Below are 10,320 nucleotides of genomic sequence, written 5' to 3' on the forward strand. Positions count from 1 at the left end.
CCTGTGATTCTCAAACACACATATGGCCAAACAGACCTCACATGCTGTTACTCCTGTCTTGGAGAGCATGTCATTAAGAAGGCAGTGCGCCGCGCCGTCTTCGCTCCCCATTACACGAGCCCCCCTGTTGTCTTGTTCGGCATTTCTCATTGCACACACACAAATGACACAGTAGCTCTGTGGGTGAGAGAAAGGAAGCCGYGGCTGACTGCTTTCGGCAGAGCTGTTTGGGAGCTGAGATATGATAGGAGGCGAGCAGCGGGCAGCCGGCACAGCCGTGATGAGGAGGTGGGATTGTTTGAGATTTTCCGGACTGGTGGCAAAAGCGGGCCTCGGTTGTGAGGGAAGCAGTATGTTCAGAGTCCCACAGGAACGTGTTGAGGGGAGAGTTTTGTCGCCTGTGCATTGAAAACCCTCTTTATTAGCAGAGACCTTTGATTATTCAAACATGGTTGCCAATTTATGTTCCCTTTATGGCCTTCAGCTGTTACTCTGCAGTGCTGTATTTTTTTTAGTATGTGTTGTAAAGGTGATGGTTTTTATGTGCTTGTAAGAGCCATAGGCAGCAAAGGGGAGCAAAGCAGACAGGTGGATATCACCATGAGAGCAAGGACGGTACGGTGCACCCACTTTACCRCTAAGAAAGGCAAGAGTTTTTGTTTTGCTATACTTTATTCAGCTGGGAAAGGACGCAATCAGCGAGCTGTTGCTGTTGCTATACATGAGAGCTTAGAGCTTGTCGCATTAATTGCCTCCCAGGTGTCAAGCTTCACATGTCACCTTATGGTGCCAAGTGTCAGGTTGTGACAAAAGTCACAGGGAAAAATAAAAGGCGATATTAAAAAAAAAAGGGATGATTTTTGGGAAGCTGTGCCTTTGCCTTGCGCCCACCTCCCAGCATGCTGACCTCTGCATCAGGAAGTGATTGACCCCGCCAAGAGATGCCACTGACCCYATGTGGAGGAGAATGGGGGAGGTGTGAGTGATTGCGAAAATATCCCCCACATCACCGCAGGAACAGAAGCAACACAGAGTCCAGAGCATACGACCGTAAATTAAAATGCGACGTGTTTACGGGATGAAGTAGYTGAAAAATGTTGCAAGTAGACATGAGTGATGGGCATATATGCTCACACATACATGCAGACCAAGGAACACAGCAGAGAGGCCAGAGACAAATTTGAAGACGGACAAAAAGRAAGACTACAGCAGGGTCAGGTTRTAAAACAATATTACAAGCTTTGAACACCTCCTGGAGCTCTGAAAATGGAAAGAGTACGGCAGAACCGCAAACCCATTAAGGCATAGCTTTCACCTACGGTGAACCTGCAAAGGGAGCAGCTAAGAGGCCGAGACCCACAGCGTGGTGGAAGAATCTGGTGAAACATCAGCTATTAGTTGAACACACCTCACATCTCCCCTTCGTGGAAGGATTGTTCATTTGTTGAATTCATCTGCAGTCTTCCACATTCCATACTGTGGGCACAGCAGACATGTTAGATGAGATACAAACTACATGCATGGTATGAAACAAACACCCTTAACACATGGTCCCTCTTGCTGAAATATGGTGGTGGCAGCATCTTGCTGTGGTTGTTCTGTCCTTTATCAGGACAGGGAGACTGGTCAGCGTTGATGGGAATATGGAAGATAGTCCTGCAAGAGAGCCTGTYAGTGACAACAAAGAACTTAAATCTTTAGCACAGAATACAAATACACACCACAGTACATACTAAACATCCAGAAAACCATCCCTGTCACTATTATGCACCACTTAGTGTTGTTAGTCTAAAAACTCCTAATAAAAGCACAGCTAGCTTAATGTGACAAAACGCAGATACATTTAAAGGGTATAAAGATGTTTCCAAGCTGATGTAGAAATGGTTAAAATGAATTTTTTTTTACTTTTGAAGTTTAGAAAAAGTCTACAACRAAGCAAAATTGTAATTTTCAAGAAGTATTCATTTCCACTGAAAGCCATTTTTTTTTTCTCTGCTGAAAATATAATATTTGTGGAAATAAGAGTGAAATTGRTATCTCAGTTTTGAAGCTTTGTATATAAAGTCATCGTAATATGTGCATAGAGCATCTTATTTTTTCATCAGATTTATATGAAACTGTTTTAAAATTTCAAAAAGGTAATCATTGTTGACTGCAGAAGCAAATATCCAGATGGACAGTTCACCTGAAAAAAAATAAGACTGCGTAGATTTAAATATGTGCAAAAATATTCCTGTCACAACCACGGCAAACTGGCTATGCTTTGATTGAAGGGAGAATAGCAACAGCATGTTGTTCTGTCTATCTGCCCGGCTAATTGTAGTTGAATGTTAATGAAAATCTAAATTACCTTCACAGCCTTTGGCCTCGTGTTGCCGCAATACCTTTTTARAGAACRCCTCGAAATAATGAGGCTTGATTGGTTATATATTTAGTTTTTTTTACAGAGTAACTTACTCAGTATGAGCTCAGTTTCGCTTATCCCCAATAATACCCCAGTCAGTGTGGATTCTTATCTTGTTGATTCATCAAATGAGTCCTTAACTCGTCCTGGGATTATTTTTTGGAGGAAACGGGAACACATCAGTTTACCCATGAGAAGTGGGTTCTTTTTTTTGTTGTTGTTTTTCTCCTAAATTATCTTTGTAATAGACTTGGAATTATAACTTTCCCTAGCTGTGCTAGCAGCGTAATCCTTTCCGCCCTTAAACTTGGCAAAGGTGTCTGCATTACCATATGTCTGCAGGTCTTGGCACAATCTCACAAACAAGTGCATGCCAACATTTCTCAACTGTGCAAGCCGAAAATCTAAGACAAGTTTTTTCTCTCTCTCTTCTGAGGACTTAAACATAATGAAATTATAGTGACAGGTGACACAAAGGGAAGACAGATGAAGGTTGTAAAACAGTCAAAGAGTGATGATCATGCCTTTTTCTCATCCCTGGAGCTCAGAAATTGTGACAGATTTTCCCCTGACCGTCAGGTGGGAAACAGATCGTCCTGGAGTTTTTCACTGAGTGTGGTCACACTGTTGTTGGAGCTTGACTTTGTTCAATGAAAATCCATCAGGCAGCTGCTGACCTGGATGGAGGTCAGGGGAAGCCGTCAGGCAGTCTTTTCTAATTGTCCTCGTAAAGCTTTAAAAAATCACATAACCAGGGCAAATAAATAGCTTGTGTCTTAGACTTTTTTTTTTTTTTTTTTTTATCTTGGAGAAACTTTCTGGACTACAAATATTTTGTCCTTCAGCCGTGGTAAAACTCAAAGCCATTTGTCTAAAGTTTTTCAGAGTTAGATTTGTATTGTACTGGCCTCTCTGGTATGTCTTACTCAGAAAACCCAGTTTGGACATCTCAAATTAGGCCATCAGAATTCAGGCTATCTAGGAAACTACAGCCTTGTGTGGAAGTGGGGCAGCACAGTCTGCTTTCTGCCAGCTAGGCGAGCAAGCCCTGAAAGTTGCAAAACCTCAGCCGTGCCAGTGCAGGTGGTTTACTTTTTTTTTTTTTACTCCTTTTAATACTTTTGCTTTTGTTATTAACGGACATGGAGCAAAACGTGGTTCGTCTTTGAAGCCGGCTGGCAAAAACATATTTTTGTAAGGTTGCCTGCAGGATGAATATTTTATTAACACATCCTATTTGCAGTAAAAAGTAACATTAAATCTCTAAACTACACTTATGAAATGAGAACATTGTGACTTAAACTACGCTAGTCCGCAGTACTTTGAAATGTGTCTTTRAAGGACAATTTACCCTGTGTTTAAAGAAAATTATGCATTCCCAAGAGACGCAGTAATTTATCTGACTGTGAAGTTATTTAAATAAAAAAAAAAGGATGAGCTTATTGCACATTAAATGTGATCTAAAATGAAAAGTAATGTAAGGTTCCCCTGTAATCAAGACAGTATTTTCCTCTGTTTTATTTGCAGGATGGCTCCAAACAGAAGCAGGTCAGGAAGAAAACCGTGTCCTTCAGCTCTATGCCGAGTGACCGTAAAATCAACAGCACTGCTGCTTGCATGGCCTTTATGTTGGAGGGTTGTGAAATGAAGAAGGTGCGATCCAACTCACGCATGTACAACCGCTACTTCCTGCTCGACCCAGATATGCACTGGCTCAGATGGGAGCCATCCAAGAAGGATTCAGAAAAGGCAAAACTGGAAATCAAGAGCATCAAGGAAGTCCGTTTGGGGAAGAAAACTCCGGTTCTGCGCAGCAACGGTCTCTCGGATCAGTTCCCTGATGAGTGCGCCTTCTCAATCATCTATGGAGATAACTATGAAAGTTTAGATTTGGTAGCCGGTACCRCAGATATCGTCAGCACGTGGGTCATGGGTCTAAGATATTTGGTGTCTTACGGTCGCCACCCGGTGGACATGGCAGAACCCAGTCAACCGAGCTTACGAACGTCCTGGATTGGTTCAGTGTTTGAGCTCGCAGATATGGAAAAAGGAGGASACATAGACCTATTCAGAGCAACCCAGATAATCAAGGGGCTTAATCCTGGAATGAAAGAGTCCAGGATAGAGCTGAAATTCAAAGAATTGCAGAAAGCTAAAGATCAATATGGGGAGGCAATTAATTTGGACACTTTTGTGGAGGCTTATTGTGAGCTCTGCACACGACCTGAGATTTTCTTTCTGCTGGTTCAGTTCTCCAGTAACAAAGAGTATCTGGACAGTAAAGATCTGATGTTATTTGTAGAGGTGGAGCAGGGAGTGGAGGGAGTTACGGAGGAAATGTGCAGGGATATTGTTCAGAAATTTGAGCCGTCTGCCAAGGGCAGAGACAGGRGCTACCTCTCCATCGATGGTTTCACACACTACCTCCTGTCCTCGGAATGCCACATTTTCGACCCTCAGCACAAAAAAGTGTGCCAGGATATGACTCAGCCTCTCTCTCATTACTACATCAACTCTTCCCATAATGCCTCCCTGCTTGATGATCATTTCTGGGGTTCATCAGACATCAGCAGCTACATCCGAGCTCTGAGGATGGGGTGTCGAAGTATCGAGGTCATAGTCTGGGACGGCCCTGATAATGAGCCGGTCRTATATGTTGGGAGTTCTGTGGCCTCTCAGCTTGCTTTCTCTAAAGTTCTGGACATCATAAACCAGTATGCTTTTGAARGTTCTGAGTATCCTCTCATTCTGTGCTTGGTGACCCATTGCTGTATCCCCCAGCAGAGGCTCATGGTTCAACACCTGAAGAAAATTCTTGGGGATAAGCTGTATGCTGAACCACCCAACAAAGAAGAAAACTACCTACCCTCACCTGAAAAACTTAAAGGCAAAATACTCCTCAAGAGTAAAAAGTTGCCACCAAGCTGCACTGATTCCGAGGGGGATGTGACAGATGAAGAGGAAGGCCTGGAAATGTCACGCCGCGTTGGAGCCGACGAAAAGGACCAACTGAATGGTTTGGGCTGCAAAAGACTCAGGCTKTGCAGGGAGCTTTCTGACCTCGTATGTCTTTGCAAGTCAGTACAGTTCAGGGAYTTTGAACTTTCTAAGAGGGAGCAAAAATACTGGGAGATATGCTCCTTCAACGAGGTTGATGCAAACAGATTTGCCAACGAATTTCCAGAGGAGTTTGTCTGTTATAACAAGCGCTTCATCTCCAGGGTTTATCCCACATCGATGAGGATTGATGCCAGCAATATGAATCCCCAAGATTTCTGGAAATGCGGCTGCCAGATCGTGGCCATGAACTACCAGACACCAGGCTTGATGATGGATCTTAACCTTGGTTGGTTCAGGCAAAATGGAAACTGCGGTTATGTCTTGCGGCCTGCCATTATGAGGGAGGAGGTGTCCTACTTTAGTGCCAATGCTCGGGACTCTCTACCAGGTGTGTCTGCACAGCTTCTCCACATCAAAGTCATCAGTGGGCAGAATTTACCAAAACCTCGGGGCTCTGCTGCTAAGGGTGATGTGGTTGAGCCTTACATATATGTAGAGATCCATGGTATACCAGCTGACTGTGCTGAACAAAGAACCAAGACAGTTTCCCAAAATGGAGATAACCCCATTTTTGACGAGAGTTTTGAGTTCCAGATTAACTTACCAGAACTCGCAGTTCTTCGCTTTGTGGTTCTGGATGACGACTACATTGGAGACGAGTTCATCGGTCAGTACACCATCCCGTTTGAGTGCCTACAGCCAGGCTATAGACACGTCCCTCTGCAATCTCTCACAGGAGAGTTCCTGCCCAACACCACTCTGTTCGTTCATGTGGCCATCACCAACAGGCGCGGTGGAGGAAAGGCACATAAAAGGGGTCTATCAGTAAAGAAAGGTAGAAAGGCTCGGGAGTATACCACCACCAAGACCACGGGGATCAAAGTAGTGGATGAACTCTTCAGAGCTTCTACCCAACCCCTCAGGGAGGCAACAGACCTCAGAGAAAACGTGCAGGTAAGAAACGGCATYATATAAATATGTACAAATGTCTTCAGTAATAMGTTTTTACTGTTCTGCTCTAAACAAAGAAACTAATGTAAAAGATAGAAAATTATCTGTATACCACTTTCCTGCCTAACTTTTAAGCCTCTCTCCTTAACCCTTAACCTATCTCAAGAASTTTTGTCATGAACTAGACGTCTTCTGAAGAAAAAATATATATAACTGCCTACATATAACATCGGAGTAGCCATGTATTTGGTTGGGATGGAAATAAAATTAATGAAAATTAGAATAGCATGAATAAATCGAGAGAATAACTTGCGTATAAAAATGTGTGAACCTTGAATTTGTATGGGGAGTTTTTTTTTGTTAGACTTCTATTTTGTGTAAAACTGAATTCAAATTTGCAACTTACAGAAACTTGTTATGATCACATAAGCATTCCAAAACTTTAATGTCTGCACAGCTATATTGAAAAGATCATTATTTAACCTTTCTGATTCCTTGAGCAAACAGTGAACACTGAGCAAGTGTTCACACAAGAAAGAGGAAGCGGATATGAAGTGTAGCTTGTTGCTATAGGGACAGTTGAAACCAGATATTTACATAAAGTATCTTAAGAGACAAACATTTTGCTTCTCATTGTCTGATCTATTTGCTACATGGGAGAATAACAGTTTAGAGATGCTTTTTTATTATTTTTATTAGTTAAAATTTATTGAGATGCATCTTGAACAAATGTATTATGTCAGTCAATGCCCCCATGAAACTGTATGTAACAAATTGTGGAGAAAACAAACTGGCTTAAGTGGTTTAGAGTATTTTGTTGTGAAACTGAACACATTTTTAAAAAATCCTTTAAATTGTTAGACCGCTTTAAAAAAAAATCATGTGTAGGATAGGCAATATTTTTTTTTTGCAAATCTCACTAATTAAAGATCATTACTTCTGTGCAACAGCAATCAACTAAGCAATKCTAAATTTGGATTTAATCATAGCCCTGCCCTGTGTGACAGATAAGAATSTAATCTTTACCATCAATCATCGTTGATAACAAATGTCCTCAGAATCCAATATATGGGCCTGTATGAAAAATGTCGCTGCGTGATTGAGCAGGAGTCTGTGTTAACCTGATCAAATAAAGCTGCCGGCTGCACTAAACGCTCACCGGCTCGATTTTTTATTTATTTATTTTCCTTCTTCCAGGTTTTAAAATGTAAATTTGTCTTTTTGGATTGAAGGTAAAAGTTCAGGAAATAAATTAACGTGCCGAAGTTGAGAGAGAGAGAGAGAAAGAGGTTGGAAATGAGGATAAGTGCTTGTCTTTCTACAATAAGGACTTGTCCCTTTTAAATGCAAAAATGAAGGGCAGATGTGAAGGCTTCATAGAGCCTACTTGGGAAACCAAAGGACCAACAACACACAAACCTGACTGGGTTTAAACCTCCTGACCTTTCTGACTACACAAGGGAAGTAGGTGTTAAAACAGTTTTTTTGAGTTCACGTCCTGAAAGCTGCAGACATATTTGTTCCTCAGTAACCTGCAGAAAGACTTACCTTTTTCCTCAGCTATGTTTCCATTGTGTATTCTTTGAAAAACAAAAGAAAACATGATTCATTTGCTTATTAAAAAGCGTGGGGGAGTCTGTAAACACTGACAAATGAAGACATGTGTTTGATTTATATGTTTCCTATGTGGATCAAGGCAGGAGATGAGTTGTTTCAGTAGGAGTTAAGGGTTTCCTGGGAAGCTCATGAAAAACTGAATGAAGCCTTTAAGAGCGACGCCAAGCTGGAGTTTCAGTTTTTGTTTGCTGAAACGTCTTTGTGCCAGCCATCATTGTCACATTAGTGCTGTAAGCCAGAAGGGAGTGAGAGATGAAGAGACAAAAACAGAAAAAAAAAAAAAAAAGAGCGACAAGAGAGCTGGGCAACCAGAAACAAAAGCAGTGCTGTAACCGGACACGGAGCTCTCATTTGGGGAATGTTGGAGGAGGAATAAAGAGGGGGGGGGGAGGGGATGGGAGTAATTAAAAACACAAGCCTCTCATTGGGTTTTGTAGGATTGTGAATTGGAAACAGAATGGCTTTTATTACACAATGATTATCCAAAAAACATTTATGCATGTAGTCAAAGACATGCATGCAGGGAATTGTGCCTAAGCCCTGTAATRACTTCAGCTCACAGCACACTGAAGCATAAACACCGACCAGTAGACGGGCTCAAAGATCACACGCACAAAACCAAGTACTGAATTATTCCAGAGCCAGGGCCGGTGGTCCAAGAGGTGTTAACTGAGTTCGAGGCTCTGCACACAGATCCTCTGTCCCCCCCGGACACTCTCTTTGTCTTCAGGAAGCTCGTGCCTCACATCCTCAGAGGTTTTACAGCAATCTTGGGGGATCCAGCACAGAGACACACATGGATGGGAGTATTGACTAATTCTCTTGTGTCAGCCCTACAAACATCATTTCTTCTCCCGCGTGAATCCTACACTGCTGTAAAAATGTATGTGCCCCTCACAGGTTTTTTGTCACGTTTTTAATTTACCATAATATCCGGAAAGCGTATTTTAATTTCACGAACCCAGGCCTGATTGCTGTGAGACCAGCAATCAGTAAATCACTTAAATACAACCTATATGATAAAAGGCAGTACATCATGCCCTGAACTAAAAAAAAGTCAGCAAAAAATGAGAAACAAAGTCACTGCCAGAAGAGAGACCACACTGAGCGCAATTATCAGCAGATGGAAAAAACATGTGTGAACAGCAGAGCAGAGGGACAAAGAAACAGGCCTCAGCTCTCAGTTTGAGGAGTACAGCACTTATTACTCTAACTTACATGCAATCTGTGCAGTCAGCAATCAGTTTTTTTTTTTTTTGCTAAACTTCAGTCTCGCTCAGCATCCACCTGTGCTAGTGTGCAGACAGAGAGCTCACACTGTGTCACTTCTTGTTCTGCAGCAGACAGGTCCACATTCCCAGCTTTTTTGCTCTTTGGGACGTTTCTGGACTTGTCCGGGGTTGGATGCATTTTCCTCTGCRCAAGCTGGCATAGGTTCCTCATATATGATCTGGAAATTTTGCTGATTTAGAAGCCACGGCATGACTTTACACACAGAATTCATGTTGGAAAAMCCTCCAGTGTCGTTGAATTCTAAAAAAATATTCTACAAAGAGAAGTTGATACAAATTCTAACACAGCAATATATGCAAAAATGTTCCTGGCCCAGTTATTGCAAACTCTTAAAYGCAAAAGTTGCTGTCAAGGGTGGCTCAACCAGTTATATAAGGTTTACTTCTATCCACGTAATGAGAAGTTATTTTGGATAGCTGTTGTCACACTGCATGACGCCGATGCTTGGATCCAGAATTTCAAAAAGAAAAACAACAACAACCTGAAAGTGAGGAGGCGCTCGCCTGAGAACAAAAACAATCACGCTTCCTTGCACTCCTTTCCATTTTGTGAGGAGAAACTTCAATTATAAATAAATAGTTAATGGTTAACTGTTACTACAGTTGTTTTTGCTAATGTAAGAGAGGAAATTAAATGTGCAAGCAGAGATTTGGGGGAATTAATATATTTATTTTTCGTGGCATTGAAGACAAGTAAAGTTTCTAAACTCCAATATTGATATTTCTGCCTGCTTTTGTTTTATTTAATTTGCTGACACATCTTTCAAGCAAGCAACATTTAAGTATAACAGTAATATTGCTTGTCTTACATAGCTATAGCACATACCTTTTTGGTTTGCACTCCAGACAATGACTTGATAGTGTGCGAGGTTCAGGTAAATTTGGCTCGTGGGTTTGCTTTAGAATCATCAGAACTTCTAACAGGTTTGATTTGTGACTGTACAGTTTGCTGATTAGGAGCTGGACGTGTAGTGTCTCATTACACCCTGTATATTG

At 41.7% G+C, this 10,320-nt stretch overlaps 1 protein-coding gene across 1 annotated transcript in view; it reads left to right on the forward strand.

Annotated features, from left to right (window-relative positions):
- LOC103469405 (inactive phospholipase C-like protein 2) overlaps window positions 1-10,320 on the forward strand; it is a 75,018-nt gene that overhangs the window by 42,943 nt on the left and 21,755 nt on the right. The window contains exon 2 of the mRNA XM_008417058.2: window positions 3,932-6,418. Within this exon, the coding sequence (XP_008415280.2) occupies window positions 3,932-6,418 (2,487 nt within the window). The remainder of the gene's footprint in view (window positions 1-3,931; window positions 6,419-10,320) is intronic.

This window comes from Poecilia reticulata, linkage group LG8, assembly GCF_000633615.1.
Source record: "Poecilia reticulata strain Guanapo linkage group LG8, Guppy_female_1.0+MT, whole genome shotgun sequence".
NCBI lineage: Eukaryota > Metazoa > Chordata > Actinopteri > Cyprinodontiformes > Poeciliidae > Poecilia > Poecilia reticulata.